This window comes from Staurois parvus, unplaced genomic scaffold (assembly GCF_062004578.1).
Source record: "Staurois parvus isolate SC_StPar_1 unplaced genomic scaffold, SC_StPar_1.0 ptg000068l, whole genome shotgun sequence".
Taxonomy (NCBI): domain Eukaryota; kingdom Metazoa; phylum Chordata; class Amphibia; order Anura; family Ranidae; genus Staurois; species Staurois parvus.
The window spans coordinates 8447257-8472251 of NW_028317864.1; the positions used below are offsets into that span (position 1 = coordinate 8447257).

General features: G+C 41.2%; 1 protein-coding gene across 1 annotated transcript in view; it reads left to right on the forward strand.

The window, feature by feature from the left end:
* Positions 1 to 10723, forward strand: part of CRAT (carnitine O-acetyltransferase) — a 71116-nt gene extending 60393 nt beyond the window's left edge. The window contains exons 13-14 of the mRNA XM_089669087.1: positions 4758 to 4895; positions 4978 to 10723. Coding sequence (XP_089525213.1) covers positions 4758 to 4895; positions 4978 to 5193 — 354 coding nt within the window. The 3' untranslated portion in view covers positions 5194 to 10723. The remainder of the gene's footprint in view (positions 1 to 4757; positions 4896 to 4977) is intronic.
* Positions 10724 to 24995: the final 14272 nt, after the last annotated feature.

Sequence of the window (24995 nt, forward strand, 5' to 3'; positions counted from 1 at the left end):
GCATGCGCACTGCTCTCAAGAAGAAGACTGTCTGCCACAGAAGGGAGGGCCGTGCGACAGCCGCATTTACACAGACCAGGGAGAACGCGCCGCAGTCAGGCATGCGCACTGCCCTCTGCTCTCAAGCAGAAGACTGTCTGCCATAGAAGGGAGGGCCACATTACACAGAGCAGGGAGGGCTGTTGGAGGGCCGTATTAAACCGACCCCCGGGCCGTAAATGGCCCGCGGGCCGGACTTTGGACATGCCTGGTCTACTGAGACAAATGCATAGGCTATGATTGCTAGTAGCCATCTAATATGCTAGTTTCCAGGCTGTCACGTTGTTCATGTTTTCGGAGTCACTTGCCTGGAACAAGCATACAAATCAGGAATTCTAACTTTATTCTGCCTTCACTGGTTGCTTACTTGTCCCAGGTTCATGACGTAGAGTGTAGTAAAGTAAAGAGATAGGCGATTTAGCATTTTCAAAAGGAGGTCAGCAGTGACAGCACTAAAACTACCAGTTTGATTGGCATGGAAGTTAATGTAGGCCACATAATTCATTTTCATTTTGGAGCGGATTGAATGACAGAAAATTAAATGATTCCCCCATCCAGACATTCGAGGCAGGTAGGAGAATCCCTTCTGGCAGCATGGAGGCTTTCTTGTCATCAGAATACACTCATCAGCACTGCCAGCTATAGTCAGCAGCACTGATCAAGCAAAAAATTTCCAACATGCTGGCTGTACAGAATTTGATTGAGAGATTGCTCTCTGTACAACCACATGGATCAAAATTTGGCTGGTCTCTGCTGAACTGAATGAATTTCGATCCATCTATGGCCTGCTTAAGACAAGTTTATCCAATGATGTACAAAAGCAGACAAGGGTGCACTCTCATCGTGCATTACCGTGGTTGACCACGTATTTATTTTGTAGACAAATAAATATATACTCATAAACCAAAAGAGATTAAAAGCAATTTGGTAGTCCGCAAAGACAGTCAATAATGCTGTGCCCTTGATAGGGATGAGCTGACGCGTTTCGGGAGACGTACCCCCTTCCTCAGAGCTAAAAAACAACAACTTTTTTTAGCTCTGAGGAAGGGGGTACGTCTCCTGAAACGCGTCAGTTCATCCTTATCAAGGGCACAGCATTATTGACTGTGTTTGCGGACTACCAAATTGCTTTTAATTTCCTTTGGTTTGTGAGTATATATTTATTTGTCTACACAATAAATACGTGGTCAACCACAGTAGTGCACGTTGAGAGTGCGCCTTTGTCTGCTTTTGTTCACCAGTGTCCAGATTTCCCAATCTTTGAAGGGCAGCACCTCCTCGTTTGGCAATCAGAATTCTCTTTGGTCTGCATGAGGATTTGAGCGCTGGTTTCATTTGTTTGTTTTATCCAATGATGTGTTTAGGATGCAGGATGTAAACTTCAGCAATGGCAGCCTATATATTCCTTTCAGTACAAGTGTAAAGTGTATCTATAGAAAAAAAAATGATTTTTTATTTTTGGGATAGAGTGGTGAGGGGTAGGAGCACGTGTGTAGTGTGTGTGGTTTTTATTTTGTTTTGTTTAAACCTGTATCCTCCAGGGGTGATCCAACCTTATTACTTTCTGTCATTGTGACAATGGGTAAAAGGATAAGAAAACTTAAAACTTTACAGTTCCCACCTGGACCGAAAGTGATAGGAAATCCAAAATGGTTGTCACTGCAACAGGAGTTGAGGGGAAATCTTTCTATGCATGGAATTCCCCTTGCTTTGGGTAGATTTCCACACATTCTGTTGTGGGAAAATCTCCCCAATAGCACACAGACAGCAAAAAAAAAAAAACTTTACCAAGTACAGGACATGTGTAATATGTCCTGCCTTTCTACCCTTCTAGCTGTCAATTGCTGGCTGTCAGAACGATAGCTAGAAGTTGCTGTGTAAATAGAGCAGCTGTAGAAGCAAACTGACCAATATCTCTCAACAATTTTCAGAACAGAGGTACAAAGTATCAATGTTACTATTATATTTACTCTTTTTCATTCATCTGCAGATCAAATGCATAAACTTTGACCTGCATATGTCAGTAAGGTTTGGTTCACACTACTGCATTGCGACTTCGATGCGATTTACAGTGCAATTATGCGGTGTGACTTTGATGCAACTTTGCATATTCTATGGTGTGTGTGTCTGTGTGTGTTAGTATTCTGTGCTAAAATAATTTTTTGTTTTGTTCTGCAGTGCTTTGTACCAAAATCGTAATTATAGTGTCATTTTAAAAAGGACACATTCACTAATATAATTTTTGACTTTTTAAGTACAGTACCAATTCTTTTTTTTTATATCTTTGAATACGATCTTTTAGCCAGTTTTCTATCCATTTCCATACAGATTTTTCCAAGCCCGTAGACTTTACCTTACACATAAGCCGTGTATAGGGAACTGTGTCAAACGCTTTTGCAAAATCCATGTATACCACGTCCACCGCCACCTCTCTGTCCAAGGTTTTGCTCACCTCCTCATAAAAAGAAATCAGATTTGTTTAACAGCTTCTGTCTTCCATGAATCGTGCTGTTTGTTTAAATATTTTTTTTTCCAGCAAGAACTCATCTATGTGGTCTTTTATGAAACTTGCCAGTATCTTGCCAACTATAGAAGTTAAACTAACAGGTCTAGAATTACTTAGTAAAGATTTTGATCCCTTTTTAAATATTGGCAGCACATTGGCCTTCCACTAATCCAGTAGTACTATGCCAGTCATTAAAGAGTCCCTAAAAATTTGAAACAATGGCTTTGAAATGACAGAGCTCATGTATGCCATTCGGTCCAGGTGCTTTATTCACCTTTATTCTGTCTAAATATTTTTGGATCATATCAATTGTGAGCCAAAGTGGATCATCTGGAGCTGTGTCAATACCATGCCCATTATGGACAAGAGCTCCCCCATGCTCCTTTGTATACACAGAGCTGAAGAAGGGATTTAATATATTTATATCAACTTATACCAGCGCAAAACCCACAAAACAATAAATTGCATCACCCAACCCATAAATAATAATTACTAAATATCACAAACTTAAAATACACTGTGACACAAAAATATAAATTAATATATTAAAAAAATTTATAAAAAAATATAATAAGTCCAGTGACAAAATCCAAAAAAACAGCCCTGTGAAAAAATTTTTTTTATATAATATTTTCATTGGATTCTTCCGTGCCAGTGATACCTCCACCATCCACCAGTGCAAAAACCAACATTAACCGCACTCACCAGATAATGGTGAGTCAAACGCCTTTCAGGGATATTAAGGGCTCCTGGACCCCCTTTACTTTGTATATGACCTCCAAATATTGCCTCCTCTAGGATATGGACACCTCCTCTGGTTACTCTTCTCACCGAATCCCCCAGAGAAAATCAGGAAGAAGAAAAGACCATAGTGTGATACTGTAATGATTTCCAATCTTAAAAGAATTTTTCCAGACCACTCACATTTTAGCAGATATTAACCCGCATTTTATTGAAGCAAAACGATCTTTCATAAAAACGATCTTTCTTTCGTATAAAGCGATTTCTGTATAGAGACCCCACAGCCAGGTATACAGCAGGATAAAAGACCATTTAATATATTTGCCTTCTCTTTGTCCCCAGTCACCCACTCTAGATTTTTTTGTAAAGGGCCTACATGCTCAGACCTGACCTTTTTTACTATGAATATATTTGAAGAATTTTTGGGGGTTTGTCCTGCTATCTTTTGCAATCTGTGGTTCGTTTTCAATGTTTGTGACCTTGATTTCCTTTTTACATATTCTGTTATGATCTTTTTATTGTTTAAATTATGATAGCGTTCCTTCCTTTTTATATTTAATAAAAGCTCTTTTCTTATTATTGCTGACCCTGAACTTGTAGATCAGCCGATAAATGAAAAATCGGTCGGACCCGATGCTGCCATCGGGTGCCATGTGGTGATTTTCCAGCATGACCGATAAAAATAAATGAGGAGATCTGCGAAAAACGGCCGATGGGCTGGCCCCACTAACGGCGTGATTATCGGCCGATTTACATAGGCTGATCTGAACATAGATGGCTCTGTCCTTCTGGAGGAAAAAAGCAAAAGAAGGCATTGTCATGGAGATTACTGTAATCTCTCTGAAAGGTTTACACACAGCACATTAGCATATGGGCATTTAAACATGGGAAAACACTGTATATCTGAGGCTGGGTGGAATTCTGATCACTTTAGCAGGAAGGAATTTGGCAAAATTCAAGCAATGCCCAGCCTAAGTCCAGGCAGTGTCCCTGATGGGATCGCAGTGGTACAAGGCAACAGTGCCAACCTGCATGATACAAAAAGTGTAAATTCACAAAAAACAAACAGTGAACACACACCCTACACCTTCCCCCCTCCAAAGGTAATCAGCTGTTAGTCCCTATGTCGCCAATGTAGCATTTCAAGGATTTAAAATCTCAGCTCTTCTCCCCTTCTTTCTGCTGGGCTTCTGGGACAGGCCAGAGAGAATCTTTGTGCCATTGCTGACTAATCAGAATCGCTTTGATCTGTCCCAACATCTCTGCAGAAAGATTAAGGGAGAAGAGCGGAGTTTTTAAATCCCCAGAATGCTACACTCACTGCACGAGGACTGACAGCTTTTCACCCAGAGAGGTAAGTTTCATGGGGACTGGGGATGGGGAGAGTATAGAGTGTTAGTTAATTTTTGCTGAAAAGATGAACTAACCCTTTAAATTAGTTTTGAGCTCTTTTCTCTTCTTCTCTTTACAGGCCATCACAGGTAAAGCCATAGACCGCCATTTACTGGGACTGAAACTTCAAGCTATTGAAGATTTGGTTAGCATTCCTGAAATCTTCATGGACACATCGTATGCCATTGCGATGCATTTTAATCTCTCTACCAGCCAGGTATAAAACATCTGAAGCATCTCTTGTATTTTATGTGTATTTCCTAATAAGCCATATAAATCATTTTTGATCTTGCATGTAGGTGCCCGCTAAGACTGACTGTGTCATGTGCTTTGGCCCGGTGGTACCGGATGGATATGGCGTTTGCTACAACCCAATGGAAGATCATATCAACTTTGCAGTGTCTGCATTTAACAGCTGTGCAGACACCAATGCAGCCAGGATGGCTCACTATTTGGAGAAGGCTCTGTTGGATATACGGCAGCTGATCCATCACTCTCCTAAATCCAAGTTGTAACCGGATGAGGCAGGCTTTACCCTGAGCAAGAGACTCTGAATGGATTTTATGGTCCATTAACCATATATGTGCAAGCTTGGGCTCTCCTTGCTGGAACCACCAGTACCTGTGTGGACTAAATGCCATGACTCTTCTACTCTGGATGACCCACACAACCATGGAAGTATTGGAAAGATCAATTCAAGTTTCACGAACAACATTTAATTCTGAAAATGAAAACAATCATGCAGATCTAAAAAAAATCAGTTTTGATTTTAATGTTCATTTATAGAAAATGCCAGCACATCTAAGGAAAGCTACACTTATGCAAGCCATAGACGGGTTGTTTATCGGCCTAATTTTCTTCCGCATGAATAATTGGCCGATAATCACACCGTTAGTGGGGCCAGCCCGTTGGCCGTTTTTCGCAGATCTCCTCATTTATTTTTATCAGTCATGCTGGAAAATCACCACATGGGTGGCAGCATCAGCAACGGGTCTGACCGATTTTTCATTTATCGGCCGATTAATGGCCCGTCCATGGCCTGCCTAAGGTCTGATTCAGTTTGTTTACCCAGATATGACAGGTACAAAGATTGTTTACTTGCACTAAAATATATATTGTGTGAACACCACATAAAGATAACCAGCATGCTGGTTGTTTAACAGAGCAACAAACCCATAACAGACAATCAGGATTTATCTGATTTCATTTCAGGAAGTCTGATTAGTTACAACACTGTTCTAAAGTCAATTTGAAGCTAAATATGTAATCTGTTTACTTAGTAAGCCCTAGCCATAAGTCTATTGATTCAAATGTTTAAAGAGACCCTGTCACTTTGCCCAGTCAGGTAATAGTGACTGTGGGAAGAGGCCATTCGACAACTGATCCTGCCTTGCCAGGACTCTTTTCAATGCCTCGGCCTGTGAAACTACCCTGCGCATGCGGTCCCCTCCCATGTGACTTCTTGGGTCTAGCAACTAATCACTAGGCCCTAACACTGTCACGTGACAGAAGTGACATCATCGCTTCACTCAGCATCTGTTATCCACCACTGGTGCTTCCTGCAAAGGAGGAGGAAGTGGAGGGGTTTACTGGTGAGGTAAGCAGCAGTAGCTTGGGGGGTCCCCTTTACACAGACACTGTCACTTTCCTTGAATTGTTAAAGTAACAATGTCTGTTAATATTTAAAAATTCTAATCAAACCTAGTAACTGATAATAATTTTGCATTATGTTTTTAATCTCTCTTTACTAATTTTGCCAGTTCAAAGCTAAGAGAACAGATGTTTAGACAAATCTGATTTTTTTTTTTTTTTTCAAGCCAATCATATGGAGCGCTTTTTTTTTTCTAAAATTATCACTTTTGATTTATTTTTCCACTAAGCTTTTAACACTTGGGGATAAGAATGATGCAGGGTAATATATTGTTTGTGTTGTGTCAAATGGTTGATTTTGACACCTGATCAAAACAAACAATTGGAACAAATGGTCAACCACATCAAAAATCAACATGGCCAGCATTAGGCATCCTAATACAGCAACTTTTGATTAAAATTAGTTTGCATCAAAGTTTATTTTGGCAGCCAGTCAGGTTAAAGCTGTCGTCCTAGGGCACAAGAAAGTATTTTCATTAGTTGTTGAGAACAAAACTGTACTCCTTTTTAGTTGTGTCACCAAAGGCGAGGGATACAGGCACCAGTTTCCAAAAATGTCTTTTTTTTTTTTCTTCAACAAGGAGGTGATAGGTTGCCTTCAATAGGCAGATGATGTGTGCATTGGACAGCAGATCTAATCATATAAATCCACCAGAAATGTAGTGAGTTATGAGATCATTGCCACTTAGTGGAATGTGCCTTTAAATGAACAAAGTTCATCTATTCACTTTGAATTTTAATTTGTGTGATCATGTATCATGTCGTACTCATATTCTCACAGATTAGATTGCTTGAAAATAATTCACTACAACGGTGATATTTTATATGACTGCAAAGTCTTTGTATAGGAGTTTTGCTTTGGGAGGGCATGTAGAAGGTCATTTTTAAAGGGAAATATTTTATCAGTAAGCACATATTTTAATTACCATTGCAACGTTTACCTTTTTCAAATATGCTTCACATTTTTACATGCTTCATATGTTATTGTATTGAATATATAGATTTGTTGACCCTATTGGTGATCTGTATATTACTACATTTTCTTAGCCTGCCTTCTCAACAGCTGCTGAGAGAAACTCTCAACTACATAATCTATTGTTTTTAATCCATTAGACTTGACTGGCAAGACATATATTGAGAGGCACAGACATTGTGCAACACTAACAAGAGGGGGCAAATCCTTCATTTGTATTGAATAAATATGACTGCTGTACAAACTATACATTAAATAAGGTATTTAAATCCTGAATACAGATAAGTAATATGTACATTCTACTCTACTTGCCTTAAAGTGTTTTACACTTTTGGTGCTAACAAGTACCTATGTTTGTCTTCAAATCAATCTTTATCTCTGTTGGGGCTCTTGAATCTTAGCCAGAAGCTGAATCTGCTCATATAGCCTGAGTCTGTTACAGGATTTAACCCCCCCCCCCCCCCCCCCCATAAACTGTCAACTTCTAAAGGCTAATATGTCATTTGACTAGGGGGGCATATATATACCGCTATGTGCCCTAACTCCAGCACTGTTGTTACTTTAGAAATAATTTAGTTCAGCCTTGCGAAATCCACCAAACAGCACCAATCTGGCCTTTTTTGCTTTGCACATCTGGAACATACTCATGGGAGGAAAAAGCAAAGAACTATACTCCTCAATGTACTGTTTATACTTTATTGTCCAATCATAGGATGGGGGCAGGTTGTGACCATGCTGACTTAATTATAGTAGAGGAAAAATCAAGTCACTGTCCTGGCTTTGTTGTCTGACACAGGTGTCCCTAGCACAACACTATCTGAGCACAAATCTAATGCTGTGGCAGGTAAAACAATTGTCATATGTATGTAGAAATTTGCCTGGAGTTCAGCCTAAAGGAAGACATATCACCAGTATGGTAAAATCATGGTTTAATCCTCCAGGGGTTCAAGTACATGAGCACTCTGTCCTGTCCTGGTCTGTGGCTGCATTGTGCCATTAAAGACATCCTTGCATATGTTCGTATGTGCTGTCAGCTCCACCCCAGGCTGAAACCCAATTTATGTTGGCTTGTGTTGATGTGAATGAAGCTGCTCGTCTACAGCATGCACCATCATTCACAATAACGCAGCTCACAGCTAGTATTCTAGTCTCTCCCCAGGATAGCTGGCAAGCTGGCCTGGACTCAGTTGTCGGTTTCTTCCTTATACACTCAAAAACAAAGTTGGAACATGGCAGGACTGCAGATGTTGTTAGAGGAGGAGATTCCAGCCCGCAAGCTGTCTCTGTTCATAAGTGCTGTCAGACGTGCACTATTACTCACAACTGATTATGTAGTCATCTGCTGAGCAGCATGGTGAAACAGAAGGAGTACAAGCTAGCAGCTATACTGACAGATCTGCAGAAGACCTGCATGGCACCAGCAATCTGCTGATCACTGGTGCAATGTTTTTTAGGCTCCTACAGGCAAAAATAATAAATGCACATCTTTATTACCTGCAAAAAATGTTCATTATTATTTTTTTTTCTAAAAGGTGAACCTATCTGTTAACAAGTTTCTCCCACTAAAGCAAGGGATCTGATTGGCTATTGTGAGGGCCAAGACAATCAGACCCCCCCTTTTCACTCCTCTATACTGTACGGAGCTCTGTTTATGATTAAAGTGAAATGCTGTACATTTGTCGCCCTGCTGCTGATCTCTGGCAGTGTCACGCTTGGAAACTTGCCAATCCGCTCATCTGCAGCAACAGCCTTAACTGTAAAGAGGTATGCTGTCTCCTGTCTGGCCAGTAGGTGGAGCCCTTGTCTCCTTTTCAAACAATCAGCTATTCCAACTGTCAGCTGTGCTGACAGAAGCCCTTTGTTTACAGAACTTGAGTGATTCATCAGTCACAGCAGTGACTCCTCTCATCAGAGAGCTCAGTAGGAGGTTTCAGTCAGATAAAGGAAGCTGCAAAGCTGTTTCTTTAGCTAACCCTAGTGCTATGGGAATTTCATTACTTTTTGTAAAACCAAGATTGGATATAGAGAGTAAAAGTCCAACAGTTCAAAACTTCAACAAATTTGACCTAAAACAACTAATATAGTTTCCCTTTGCAAACAAGCTGCCTTTGAGTTAATCTTTGCAAACCCACTGTCTAAATATGTGCATTGGGGGATAGTGTTTTGCTGGTAAAAAAAAAAGAAGTCCCTTTCTATCCTGATATAACAGGATTTAGGGTCTATTTGTTATAAATGCTTTTTCTATGAAAGCTCCTTTGCCTTCCTATAGGCATCCTTCTGTGTGTTTACCTACTTGTATAGCACCAAGAAATCCATGATACCCATTGTGCTCTTATTAAGCAAAACTTAACCAGCTACTTTGATCAAACATTGCTCTGTCCCTTTCTACACTTTGCAGTCTCCTTGTGATGATGTTCTTCATATTCATTGGCCAATTTGAAGGTGTCAAAGGTGAGGTTTTCGCTCTCTAAAAGTAGATAATATAAGGATTAATTTTCTATGAGGGTGGACACAGAAGAGGAGGAGCAATGTGAGGACTCCAGGAGAGGAGGTTCAGTGCCACTCTGTGCAAACCATTGCACAGAGCAGGTAAGTATAACATGTTTATTACTTTTAAGAAAAAAAGCTGAGCCTTTACAACTACTCTAAATTCCCATAAATTAAAAAAAAAGGCAGTTTAGACCAGATTGGGTTCCTCACTTTTTTAAAAGACCCTGTAAACAAAAATTGTAGGTAAAAGCACAGAACAACATTTAAAATATTTACTTTTCCATATTTGTTTTATTCACTTGCAATGTGCCTCTGAACTCCAGGAGAATCACTTACTTAGCACAGCCCCCTCCCCTTCTTGCATGTCATAGCCCTTCTAGGATTGTCTAATTACTATCTGTGCTGGCCCAACTTTTCTTCCCCTCCCGACATAACCTTTCATTTACCAGCCAGGGGCTGTAGAGTTTCGCTTGATTATCAGCTCTGAGTCTGCTGACATCACATCCAAATGGTGGTCCCAGCAGCAGTCTCAGGTCTTTTAGATGTTTATACAAAGGAGGTTTTTAAGTGTAAATAACATGCATTAAATGCACATATATTCTTATGGGAAGGTTTTTGTGGCAATGAATGGTCTACTGCCTTGGTCTCTTTAGGAAAAGTACTAACTTTGTACACAGACAATTTCTACACCTGTTTTTATTCATTCTGAATGTACCACTTCTATAAAAAAAAAGTTATTAACTGTAGTTTAATGAATCCATCTAGACTTGACTGCACCCATATGATTATTGAATACCTATAAGTGTCTTACCAGTCTAATTGTGAGTTCTTAATATGTTAATGATGATGTTTACTTCTGTAACTGTGACTAATGGAATTTTTCCAACATTTGCTAACCATATTTCTAATAAACCTGTATGGATAAGAATTGATTCCTAGATATTGTACAATGTTCTGAGGAGACACACAAGTTGCATATTAAAAATTAATGGTTATAACATTGTTTTAGAGCAGTAGGGTTTGACACTTGAGATTAGATGTGGTAGTGTTTGTCATGGTGCTGGTGACCACCATAACCTTTATACTTCCCTTTCTGTCCCACTGGAACAAGGCTAGGTCCTGTTTAAACACCCCCTATACCTGGTTGGAGCTTACACAGATCGAAGGGCTTTTGTCTTGCCATAGGACAGCCTTGGGCCAGAGAATGGGCTTGAGCGCCCCCATATCCAGAAGTACCAAGTACTTCCCCAAGCTCTATCAGGGAAATCATTATGCATAGTTGTTTGTGGTCAAAGTCTGCAATAGCAGCTTTTGTTTCTCTGGTTAGCTGGACAATGAGTACAATAAAGAACTTGAGATGTGCTCAGAGCTAGAGAAGGGTTCTCACCCCTGTGTTAGGTCCAACCCAATGAGTGGCCTCAATGATATGAGTCTACTGGTCAAATTAAAATTTGACTCGCTGTTATCTAATTTGAGGGCACATACAGTATTTTATTTTTTTACATTATCAGGTAGAACATTTTTTTCTTGAAGTCCATTTAGGAACACAACTTGATAATTAAGCAACTTAAGGTTAAATTGCCACCAATACATTCAATGGACACTAGGCACATTAAGAAAAACAAAACAAAGGTCAGCCCCCTTGAGGCTATGACGCTTCCCATCTTACAGATGCTTAGTAGCAAGCAGACCAAAGAGAACATTTGAGGAGAGGGAGCTGTGTCCATGAATGGACCAAGTATTTCTTGTTGAGTATAATAAAAGCAACCTTGGGACATCCAAAAGTGAGAGGCAGGCACACCAAAATAAAGGCAACCAAAACAAAAGTGAAACCAAGGGCATTAAAGCCTAACTCCAGGTTTACTTTCAATTCATTTGGACCAAGCTGGCTCAAACTAATTCATTTACTAACAGATGCACCTGTTGTCAGTGCAGTATCTAACTTCCACTACATACAAGTATACAGCTGTGTTCCAACAGTGGTACAAATTCTTCCTGTCAAGTCATGCTAAGTGCTGCTCAGCCACTCACAGGAAGTCTTGTATTTTATCAATAAGTACAAGGCTTTCTCTGATTAATTGAGGTGGAGAGGCAGGCAGCTTAGGTCTTGATCTCCACCTCAGTCAATCAGAGGAAGCTTTGTATTCATTGAAAAAATACAAGACTTCCTGTGAATAGCTGAGTAGCACTCAGCCTGACTCAATTTTGTTCTGGCAACAGATGGGAAATCCCTATTTCCTTGCCAAACACAGCTCTGTATACTGTATGTGGCTGACTCTACATAACATTTTATGGAGCACTGACAGTTGGTGCTTTTTATTAGTTAAGGAAATAAGTTAATTTGGACCTTCTTGGTAGTAAACATGGAGTTATGCTTTAAATCAGCCTTTTTCAACCATGGTGCCCAGGCACCCTGGGATGCCTTCAGTTTTCTCGAGGGTTTGCATTGGCAAAATTTCTAAAAATTGCCCCAGGATTGTATACAAGCCAGGTCTTCATTGTGCACCATAAGACCTTTTAGCAGCTGACCTCATAACAATCAATGACATCAGCTGGTGATAAAGAGGATATCAGGTACCTGTACAGTATCCTTCTCTGTATTTTACATATTAGAATGGTGTGCCTCAAGATTGTGGAGCATTTTAAAACATGCCTTGACTAAAAAAAAATTAAAGAACGCTGCTTGCAGAACCTTTTGACCCAAACTAACATATACCAAGGCAGATGTATTGACCCTATAAAACTTTAAAAACCAATTCAGAAGACCAAGTCACAGCCTAATAGATCTGAGGCACATAGACCTAATGACAAAAAGCCCAAGAAAGATTTGCAGAACAACCTGTCAAATGCACTTAGAAATACTGGATCTGGAAGCCAGAGCACATATTTTAGAACTTTCTGGAATAGGAAGTAGGGAATCTGTCTATATAAAAGAAGCAGTGACAAAGAGGTAAACTCTGATAGACCTTACCACATCCAGAAAATGGAGACATACAGTATCTCCTTGGGGTGAACAGTTGTCAGACATAAATAAGGTAACACAATATCCTCATTAAGATGAAAGCCAGAGACCACTTTGGGTAAAAAGGAGGTCCTTGGCCTTAACAAAAAAAAAAAAAAAAAAAAAACACTTTATGTCAGACCAAAATTAGGCTCAGTTAGGACAAACTGATAACTCAAAAACCCTCGTGACCATATGCAATCTTATGGGCTAGCAATGTCAGGGAGAGGAAGTCTTTGTAAGGCCTCTTAAACGGGGCTGAGTTCCATTTTTACCACACCTGACCAGCCACCCTAATTCTAACACTGTAGCCTGACAGGTTTGTACACCCACCATGGATGCATCACAGGCTATTCAAGGTCCAATCTTTATACCTATTTTTTTCCTTTTGCAAGGGAAGTGGGTTCTTTTGGGCCCCTGACAGGCATTGACCACTCCTTGGCTTGTCTCTGACCCTTACTGGAATAAAATGGGATCTGAATTATTGAATAGTAGTGTGGCATTTCAATGCTTCTTCTTGTACTCTGCTGCAAACAAGGAAAGTGAAGATCCACTGGGTATAAGAGCTGCATGCTAGTAACCAGATCACTTCCACCAATATCATTACAATATTACTGGATATCAACATCAATTGGACAATATTGAGGGTTCAGGGCCATATTTCCACTTTCCCAGATTGACGGTCCTGCAGATGGCCGTGACAAAAGAACGCTGGTATGAACTGAGCTCATTGTCTAACTGAAAAGGATTTCCATTATCCATACCTACCTGTAGCTGTTGATAGTGTAAATTTTTTTTTTTATTCAGTCAAAAAAAGTATCCATGGGAGCAAGGATGTCCCTGTTCTCTGCTACAAAGTGAAACTAAGCAGGTGGAAGGGGTTACCTCAAGGGTTCTGGCCAACATGTGCTTAGTGTCCTTTTCCCCTGTAGGTGGAAGTATAACCCATAGCTTGCTTAATCATCCTCAAGCTGTGTCTTTCAATGGACAATAAAGAAAACTACTTGCTGTATAGGTTTTTTTCTTGATGCCCATTGAGGTACACAGGGATTTTTGGAATTTCTAAACCATTAGGTTATACTGTTGCCTACAGGAGTTTGGGACATAGGCAAACACTAAACATTAAGCCAGCCCATGTTTAACCCTATCTCCAAATACTATACTTGACTTTTGTTAGCAAGCCTCCAAGAGTTAATACAGAAGGGCTGGATGCATATCCCTCAATAGAAAAAAAAATAAAATTTATAGATATCTTTATTCTGATCGGAGCAGAGCCAGCGGATGACAGGTATGTGTCTGCTCAGTTTTTTTGCAGAGCAGACACGGACAGAGCCTGCTCTGCTATATGGGAGGTTGGGTGTAAACTTTGTCCGTTTTACCGCCGACTGCCATCCAAACGGATCTGCCTAGACAGAGGGGGGCAGATTTTTTTTTTTTTTTTTTAGTAAACCAGATCAGGTGAGAGGCAGGCAGGTGTAAATGGACACAAGTCCATTTACACCCCCGGTCCGTAGGAGTGAATTGAGGGCCCAATTGGGTCCGCCTGTCAGTTTTTATTACACCCTTCATGTGAAAGGGGCCTTATTGTTCATTTAGGAACATAAGGATGTTAGATGTCCAAAAGCAGTCCAAATGAGAGGTTGGCAGTAGCCATTAGGAGAACCAACAAGTGTAGTGATCATACTACAAAGAGTATCTTAAGGAATCAATGCCTGAATGCAAGCTAAATGAAAGAGGGACAACAAAATATGGAAATTACCACGACAAAGGAATGAGCTCCTAGGCTCAACCTAAGCTCCCAACAAGGGCACAGGATTCCTAATAATGGGGAAAACTGCTACCTAAAGTAGCAGTGGGACACAATCGGCAAAGCGAGAGGTCCAACCAACTGCCACCGAACAAGCAGAACAGTGTGTTATAAAAATAAACTAGATTTAGTAAATAACTAGATCAAAACCTAATGTGATCAACAAAATAGAAATGCTTACTGGTCCAGGTCCCTAAGGGGAAATACAGACAGACACACTGGGGTTTATTTACTAAAGCTGGAGAGTCCAAAATCAGACTCACTTCTGCATAGAAACTAATCAGCTTCCAGGTTTCATTGCCAAAGCTTCATTGAACAAGCTGAGGTTAGAAGCTGATTGGTTTCTATGCAGAAGGGAGTCCGATTTTGGACTCTCCAGCTTTAGTAAATAAACCCCACTATGTCCAAGTGGTGTAGCGTTTGGGTAACAGCAGAAAAACCTAACCCTTTACTTCAGGGTAAGGAAGGCTCGGACAGACAGAGAATGGCCAGAGGCAGGCCAACAGAAAACTTCTAGGAGAACCCTTAGAAGCAACAGGCCCCAAGAGAGAACATAGGACAAAAAAAAAAAAAAAAACAGGACTAGATGGGAAAAACCAGCTAGTCTACCTGGTAAGGCTCAAAAGGCCTTACAAATTAACCCCTAGGATCAAGGAGATGGAAACTCGATTTAAGAGATTGCCCAGTCAAACAACCAAAATATACCAAAGAATTTTTAGAATCAGCACAAAGAAAATAAACAAAGAAAAAAAAAAAAAAACACAGCCCATAAAGGGGTATGAAGTGATTCCTCAGACTGTTTAATAAATCGAAGGTTTGATCCTGCAAAATCAAAATGAAGGGGTAGGATAAATGGGATGCACGTCCACAACCCCAGAACCACTCGAACAAAATAGAGGATGAGGATAACACATCTGTAAACATACAGAGGTGTTCCTGGGGCCCTTCAGAAAAATCCTGCTGAGCCTGCCTATCCCTGACCACAATCCATGTGTCTAGGAGGTTCCTTATCCCCCCAGATCCAGGGAGGTATCAATAGCTGTTCTAGCAGTACTATCAAGAGCATTTGCCTGACTATGGGCGAAACAAGGAAAGGCATCTGGAGGTCTTCCTCAAGAGGCTACGGATCAGCCAAAAGAGGAGGACCTAAACCGCTGTAGACCGGTCCTAGAAAAACTTCTAGACATACTCTATCCCTAGGAGAGAGTACCTAGAGCAAGAAACTAGTTTTCTGTATTTCACCTGTTGATACTTCAGGGAAGCCTAGGTCCAGGGATGATCTCCACCTGCATTATAGGTTTTGCGGTGCACCTAAGTTGTACACCTTTCCTCTCAATGTTGAGGTTACCAGTTGATAAAAACGGATTCCAAAAGCATCGTCTTTAAAAGGGAGATAGTGAAAGCCAGGCTAATATTCTCAGCATCATCCAGCATTAGGACCAGACTACCTACCTTGTCACAGGGAATTTTCCCACTGTTTCCCAAAGGGAAAAACACATCACCTAGATGGTGGCCAATGGAGTCCAAAGCAGGAAACCTGCCCAAGACAGGATTCTACCAACGTTGGAGGAAACTATCTCAGAATAATGTTCCTCAATGTAAAATTGCAAAGACTTTAGATGTCATCATCTACAGTACATATCATCCAAAGGTTCTAAGAATCTTGAGAAATCTCTGTGCATGGGCTCAGGAATACTTCCAATTCATTGTCTGAATACAGTTCGCACTGCTATCCAAGAATGCAAGTTAAAGCTCTATCATGCAAAACAATATCTGAACATGATCCAGAAACTCTTCCATCTTCTCTGGGCCAAAGCTCGTTTAAAATGGTCTCTTGCAAAGTGGAAAACTGTTCTATGGTTAGACAAATCGAAGTATGACATTCTTTTTGGCAACCATGGGTGCTGCAGCCTCCAAACTAAAGAGGAGAGAAATATTCTGGCTTGTTATCAGAGCTCAGTTCAAAAGTCTGTATCTCCAATGGTATGGGGGTGCATTAGTTCATGTGGAATGGGCAGCTTGCATATCTGGAAAAGCACCATCAGTGCTGAAAGAACTGTATATTCAAGTTTTAGAGCAGCATATATTCTCATCCAGGCGCTTTTTTTTTAATGCACATTTCAGCAGGACAATGCTAAAGCACACACTGCTTCTATGGTAATTGCATGGCTAGTAGAAAAGTTCAGGTGCTTACATGGCCGGCCTGCCTGCCTTCTAGGCCATTCACCAATTGAAAATATGAGACACATCTTCAAACTAAAAATACGCAAAGAAGACCCAAGACTGTTGAGCAGTTATCAGGCAAGACAGGACAACATTCCTCTCCCAAAAAACTCCAGGAACTGGTCTCAGTTCTCAAACATTTACAAACTGTTAAGAGGGGATGCTATACCATGGTAAATATGGCCCTGTCCCAACATTTGTAAGATGTGTTGCTACCATCAATTTCAAAATCGTATTTTTTAAAAATGGTACATTTTCTCAGTTTAAAAATTTGATATGAGATTTTCAAATTATTGCATTCTGTTTTTATGTAGATTTCATACAGTATCCCAACATTTTTGGAATTGGGGTTGTATTGCAGTTGCCTAGAGGTTAAGTATTATGCCAGTGACTGCTTGGTCCAAAGCAACAGGTTGGCTGGCCTGCTCAAAACCCAAAATCATGACAAAAGAAAGGGGGATGAAAGAAGTAGAGTAGGGGAACCCACCTTCAGAGCGGCATCCCAAAATCCTACACATGGAGGAGAAGGGGTTAAATATCTGTTAAGAGTTAACACATGGGCTGGAGCTAGTGGTCAAGCAGAGGGAGGTACTCAGTAGCACAGGGGCACCTATTACAGAAGTAGACAAAGTATAAGGGTGGAATTCAGCCGTCCTCTACCTAGACATCCTAAAATTGATGTTGGAGTATGCTCTGGCCTCCCATGGCATCCCTAATCACAATATCAAGTGTAGGCTAGAGACCGCAGGCTGATTCTCCAATTGCAAGGTAGTATGCACTGCGCATCAATAAGGTCTGAAACAACCCCTTTTACTTCTAAAGTGACAGCAGGAGGCAACAGTGCCCCATCACAGTCTCTTCAGAAATAGGCTGTTGGGATTCTGAACCTGAGTCAGATATCAACACAGCAATGATTTATCTCAGCCTTTTCTAAAGCTCAGGGAAGATCAGTGATTGCATTGGAGAGGGAGTACAGCCTGTTTCTGAAAGGAATTGGGTAAATCTGGCCCCAAAATCCTGAAGACCCTGATGAAGGAGACTCAGATGATTCGGATCCTATAACTATAAGGGCATCAGATTGCAGATGTTGGTTCTCTTAGAGCAGGGGTGTCCAAACTTTTTTCAAAGAGGGCCAGATTGGATGAAGTGAACATGGTGGAGGGCCGAACATTTTTCCGAACATTCTTTGAACCATTACAATTAAATGCAAATAAATTATTTTATGCCAAGTTAATTGCAAACGACATACTTTTCATTTCATAACATTAAGATCAACTGACAGCTGAGTTTTCCCAATGTATTGAAAATAAATTTAAAAAAAAACTTACCTGCACTAAAGTGAAGGGTGAAAAAGGTAGCTGGAGCTGAAGTCTCTGCTCGGCAGCCGGGAGGGGAAGAGAAACACACTTCACGCTGGAAGCCCGGCCCTGACGTCACCGCCCTCTGTCGCTCCCAGCACGGCGCAGTCACGCATGCGCACTGCTCTCAAGCAGAAGATTGTCTGCCACAGAAGGGAGGGCTGTGCGACAGCCGCATTTACACAGACCAGGGAGAACGCGCCGCAGTCAGGCATGCGCACTGCCCTCTGCTCACAAGCAGAAGACTGTCTGCCATAGAAGGGAGGGCCGTGGGAGGGCCACATTACACAGAGCAGGGAGGGCTGTATTAAACCGACCCCCGGGCTGTAAATGGCCCGCGGGCCGGACTTTGGACATGCCTGTCTTAGAGTATACACAGTTGGCACCCCTAGCACAGATAGGGGGTATGGGCTTGGGTCACCTATAGCAGCAGGACTGCCCATCGGTGTACCTGTTGTGTCTGGGTAGCAGTACTGCAACTAGGCTTCAGGTACTCACAAACCCAAGCAGCTGGTGCTGATAAAGGTCAGGCAGCCAGAGCTCATCAGATCATTTTAGGAATAGACCAGAGTTCCATGTAGTGCTTGTAAAGGAAGAGCAGCAACGGGATGCTTCCCCTACACTGAATGGTGGGCAAGAGAGTACAGAGTGCGACAGGACACTCCACTCAGCTGATCAGGTCAGTGTTCTGTCCTTCAGCATTAATCCTATCCCCAGTGAAAACCAGCAGTAGTGACACATTTGAACAGCACCCAGTGGTGCAATAGCAAGATAGCTCCTTGTACTTCAGTCTGATTGTCTAAATCTACACAAAATTGGAATTCTGCTTTAAGAGACACCGGGGGTTGATTTACTAAAGCTAGAGTGTGCAAATTCTGGTGCAGCTGTTCATGATAGCCAATCAGCTTCTAACTTCAGCTTGTTTAGTTAAAGTGTTACTAAACCCACAACAGTAAAATAAGTCTACAGTAAAGCATGCTTGTTATACTCACTGTGGAACCTAAGGGGTTAATCCTCTGCATTATGTAAAAAAGCTGTTTGATCCCATCTTCTCTGATCATCCCCTTCTTCTAATGTCCCCACTCTATCTGCTGATAGTACAGAGCTCTAGGAGTCACTCTGCACATGCTCAGTTTAGTCTGTATGGCTAGAGAGGTTTTTTTTTTTCCATTTGGGAGGGTGCATGTGATCAGCACAGGGCCAATCAGCACTGTTCAGTCAGAGGGTCAGGGGTTAGGCAGCTTGATAGGACAGTCAGAGCAGAATGAAAACTCCTCCTACAAGTTTTAACCAGTGCTCAGCTCGACACTGATAGAAAGTCACATGACTGCTAAATACATTTCTCATCAGCAGTATATATTTACTAAAATAATTGAATTTTCATGTTGTGTGTACTGTGGGAGACCAGATATAGTGTATGTAGATTCCTGGGTTTAGTAACACTAAGCTTTGACCAAAAAAAACAAAAACCTGGAAGCCGGTTTCTATGCAGTGCTACACCAGATTTTGCCCTCTCCAGTTTTAGTAAATCAACCCCACTCTTTAGTATTACCCTTCACTCCTGACAGCTACATAGTAATTACACACTTTCAGAAGGAGAGAGGCCCTTTGACAAGGAGGGAAAGGGCTGTTCTAGGGAATAGAGTAGTCACTAGGAAGTTCAAGGAAACATTACATGTGAATAAAGCATAAATTTGTGGAAAGAAAAAATGCTGCAAGTAAAGCATAATATATACTGTATATAATTTTTATTTTTCTTAACCTGTATCTTTTTTAGGTTGGTGAAAGAATCTATTTAAATAAATAACATTTCCAAAGTCTCATTCATTCACACTCATGCCAGATCCACGCTCCATGGCCCACTGCGCAGATGTGGCTGCAAGCTATTTGGCTGGTCCTGCGTGCAATCCTATTGATTTCTGCAGAGAGGATGTCAATCATTGGGATGCATGATAGGAGGCCTCTCTAAGGAATTGCCTTTTGTCCACCACCTACACACACATAGATTGAACTTGCTGGACCCGTGTCTTTTTTTCAACCTTTTAACCACTTGCCCTCCAGAGCATTTAACCCCCCCCAACCAGTCCATTTTTTGCAATACGGCGCTGCATTATTTTAACTGATATTTGCGCAGTCATGCAACGCTGCACATAAATAAAATTTATGTCCTTCTTGTCCCCACAAATAGAGCTTTCTTTCAGTGGTAGTTGATCACCTCTGCGTTTTTTATTTTTTTGCACTATAAAAACAAAAAAAGACCAACAATTTTAAAAATATATATATTTTTAACTTTTTGCTATAAAACATATCCAATAAAAAAAAAAAAAAAAAAAAAAATCAAACTTTTTTGTAAATTTTAGAAAAAATGAATTCTGCTACATGTCTTGCTAAAAAAAAATCCTAATACATGTAAATTAATTGGTTTACAAGAAAGTTATAGGATCTACAAATGGCCATATATATATAATGGAAGTTTGTTTTTTTATACTATTAATGGCGGTAATCAGCAATTTATAGCAGGACTGCAGCAGGCATTCTGACACTGGGTGGGAACTGCCACTGACACCAACTCAGTGATCAGTGCTAATAAAAAGCACTAACACTGTACTAATGACACTGGGCAGGAAGGGGTTAAAATCTGGGGTGATCAAAGGGTTGACTGTGTTGTGTCTTACTAGGGAGACATGCTGTTTTGTATTTCTCTGCTGTGTAGACACACAGGTCTCTCCCGTCAGCTTTCCACAATGATCGCGGAGTGCTGGCTAGGAATCGCTTGCCGGAACCTGGTGATTGACATTTCTACCCGCCAATAGCGGCCCCTACCCGGAAATGCAAATCAAGTATATATATATACACACACACACACACGTGATTTTGGCCAGCCCTGCCACCCTGTAGCAGTACTTCTGCTATAGGGAAGAGGGAAAGCGGTTAAACTATGTTACTATGAGCAAGAGAAGTGGCAGAATAACTAGAGTATTTTGCATGGACTGCTGATCTCCTAGGAGAGACTACAGGATATATCATTTTGTGAAAGAACTACCTAAAGACAAACTATTTTTTTTTTTTTTTTTAGATAGACTGACAAGGGGTTAAAAGCCCTGTCAACTTTTTATTGTCTGCGTCCCTATTTGGGACGCAATCTTCCTAACTGCCTTGATCACCAAAGTCACCAGCAATGGAAACAAGAATAGAGGAGAAAACTTTCATTCCTGTGACAGCTAAATAGGATTTGCCTCATGTTGAAAAGATATCCTCTCACTTGCTGTTGAGTCTACAGGACTGGAAGTGAAGGGAAATATCCCTAATGATAAATAGACAAAAAAAATGGGCAGCAGTGTAACCATTCCCTACTCTATCTAAAATGAAAAAACAAGATAGTTACCTGGTAACTCCATTTCCATGAATCTTCCAGGAAAGCACGAGAGGCTCCACCCACCTAAAACAGGAAACACATGATCCACAATCAAATAAAAAGAGCACAGTCACCTAGTGTCCTAAGTTGTAAGGAAGAAAGGAAGGCAACTAATAGAATAACATAACACAACGCAAAAAACCCAAAATATAGAGCGGGAATCCATGCTGTCCAGGACAATTCATCTTGTTTTCCCATTTCATCTTCCAGGACAGCACATGAGAGGAAGTTATAGAAATACTTATGAGGGTGGGGCTACTGCTTCCACAAGGCTTAGTTCTGAAAGGACAGCAGGGCAATCCAATGTGTCAAAACATAATATGAAAATTGGACCAGGTGGTAACTCTGTAGAGCAGTTGAGGCAAAACCCCTTATTCTCTTGCTGAGGCCAAAGACCTATGAAATGATCCAAATAGATGTACAGTGGCCTATGGGGGTGTAGGATAGGGCAATGGAGCAAGAGATCATTGTTGACTGTGAGCAGGGGCGGACTGACAACTCATGGGGCCCCCGGGCAATAGGAGATCATGGGGCCCCTGTGTCCTTGACCAAACTCAAAAAAGCCTATGGAAAAGGTACCAGGGGCATCTCATGGGGCCCCCTACTGACCCCCGGGCCCTCGGGCAGTGCCCGAGTTTCCAAATGGTCAGTCCGCCCCTGACTGTGAGTATCCTATGAGAAAAGTCTTGCAGTGCCTTTTTAGCATGGTAGCACCAGGAAAGCTTTTGGCTATTAAGAGTTGTAAGGAAAAACCTTATCCCCCCTCCATAGGGATTCCTGGGTCACTACAGGCAGTAAAAGGAAAGGCAGGAAAATCTACATCACAAAAATTAGGCATATGCCTAGGCCCTGGTCACCATCTTTTCCTCTAGTGCAAGAAGTTTTGAGATTTTCCCATTTACTTCCATGCTGTCAGGTTAGTATCAAACAGCAACTACGTAACCTACTTAGTCATTTTTAGCTCTGCTAAATCATGTATAGTAAATATTAAAATTGCATATGAGCGCTATGCAAGGAAAATCAGAAACAATGATAACTCACACCCCACATAACCTTCAGACAAGAGAAACCTATGGAGATCTAGACACTAGCCCTTGTATTTATCTAGGAGATTTCTGCTCCAAAGCCATACATACCCAAAATGCCTATGTCCATACCTATGACCTTTCTCCCCTCTGAATGGTACGTCAACTACGTGAGTGTTCTGTGTACTCAACCATCTACATTAGGCCTCATGCACATGTATTTTTACAGCGGCTGCTTTTGACATTTCTTTTCCTACGGCTAGTAACCCCCCAGCATGTTATCCTATGTGTCCATGCACACAGACTGTAATCAACATTTTTTGGCAGGGATGTTTTTTGGCTGGAAAAAAAACCTTGGGCTAGTGGGCTTCTAGAGGAGTTTAGCTGTAAAAATGCTCTAACGCTGTAAAACGCCGCAAACCAGCGTTTTTGGACATTTTTTTTACCCCCCAAAAAAAAATGCTAAGAAAAACGCAAACGTGACAAACCGCTGCTAATCGCTAATGCAAAATCAATTAAAAAAAAAAAAGCTGAATGTGACTTTACACAGCTAACATTACCAGCGTTATCAAAATGCCCCAAGTGCATGAGGACTTAAATGCAATATAAAGCGCAAATGAACTTGGTAAATAATGAACGTGACTACTTTACAAATTGACAGGTGTTCTACCCAATGTTTGAAGTGACTCCACTCCAGCACCATATGGCACATTGTGATACTGGTGGACATTAAGTTATCACTACTTCAGGAGACTGTAGCAGTAACAGAACATTCATATTGTCTGGCTATACCTGTTCTGTTAGGAGGGCTGAGTAAATGAAATGTACTGACGTTTAACATATAGTACTGAACTTAAACATACCCAGTCAGACAAAAGGGTCAGAGTGATAGCAAGTCATAATACATCTACAGGCCACATTTCTGCTCATAGCACCGCATAGATTGTGCTGCAAAGTATGTATCACAGGATCCTCTATCCCTACCAGATTCAGGCATGTGGAGTGCACCTGGTAATGTGCGTTGAATGCAAGGGATTTGATCCTCTGCTGAATGAAGGCTCAGTGGCAAAAATCCATGGGCCTTCCGTGTACGTATGCAAGGACAAATACCCTCCAAGAGACAAGAAACAACTAATCTTCTGCAACAAGGACCATCTTTCAAACAAGACTGATGAAACAACAATTACTAGGTCTCAGTGACCAGAGATTTTCTCTCTAAACCATTTGCTCCCCTGTTGTCTATGTACATTAACACATCAAGACAACATACTGCAGATTGCACATGTCAATGTTAAGGTCATGTATATTCACAGAATTAAGATTCCCCCAATTTATACAGCCACATATACAAATGAGGCCTACACTTCAAGCAGACCATTTGAACAATTACATATAGAGTCCAGAGAGTGAATCACACATGAGGCACGATCCACAATGGTACCAAAAGAATATAAAATAAAAAAAATAAAAAAACACACAACACAAACATTAGCTCCCATGTTGTGTATTTAAATACATAGAGACATAACATACTGCAGAAACATGGGATCAGAGTCATAGTGTGTTCATCTAATACCAAACAGTCAGCAATATATATGCAATTGATGCCTATGCCACAAAGCCAACAATTTGCATGATCACATGTCATAGATATAGCCTAGTCTCTGGCTACCAATCCATTAAGTATTTATTCAGTGAAGGAACTCCAGGTGATAGAAGTCTAAGCACACCACTGGCGTGCACAGCAAATACTGAGAACCCAGAATAGGTACAGCTTCAGCTCCTAAGCCCAAGCACAATCCTGTTTGAACCACAGCAGACCCCACTAGGCTGTCACCTCCCCTTGCTGAAAAAAAGTCAAGTGTAATTGATGGTAAACATGAAGTAAGCAGACCCCAGTAGCCCTTGCACAAGTGTAATATGAATGTAGGAAGGAGTTAACAGGTTGCAGCTTCTGCTGATTTCCGAGTCTGCCAGCACTCTGTTCTACAGTTTGACAGGTGTTAGGGCCTCTGCCTCCAAATGAACACACGAATGGTGGACAGGAACACAACGTACATTCAGTCTGTGCTTGTAAGAGGCACGCAAACACCCATAGCAACCAACACCGAAAGAGAGGACTTCCTCCTAAAGGGTAACCCCATACTGTGCCTCCCCAGAGGAGAGTTATAGGGAAAAAAAAAACGCCAACCTACTTACCTTGGAGCCATCTGCCAGATTCATAGCAGCTGTCATGCCAGAATCAGACTGCATGGTATAGCCTTGCTGACCAGATGAAGTATGCTGCAATACTACTGGAAAGATCCAGGTTGGCCTACTGCTCCATCCCCCACCCATTTGCTCTCCCTCCCTGGTCTCTGTGGATGCTGGCACCA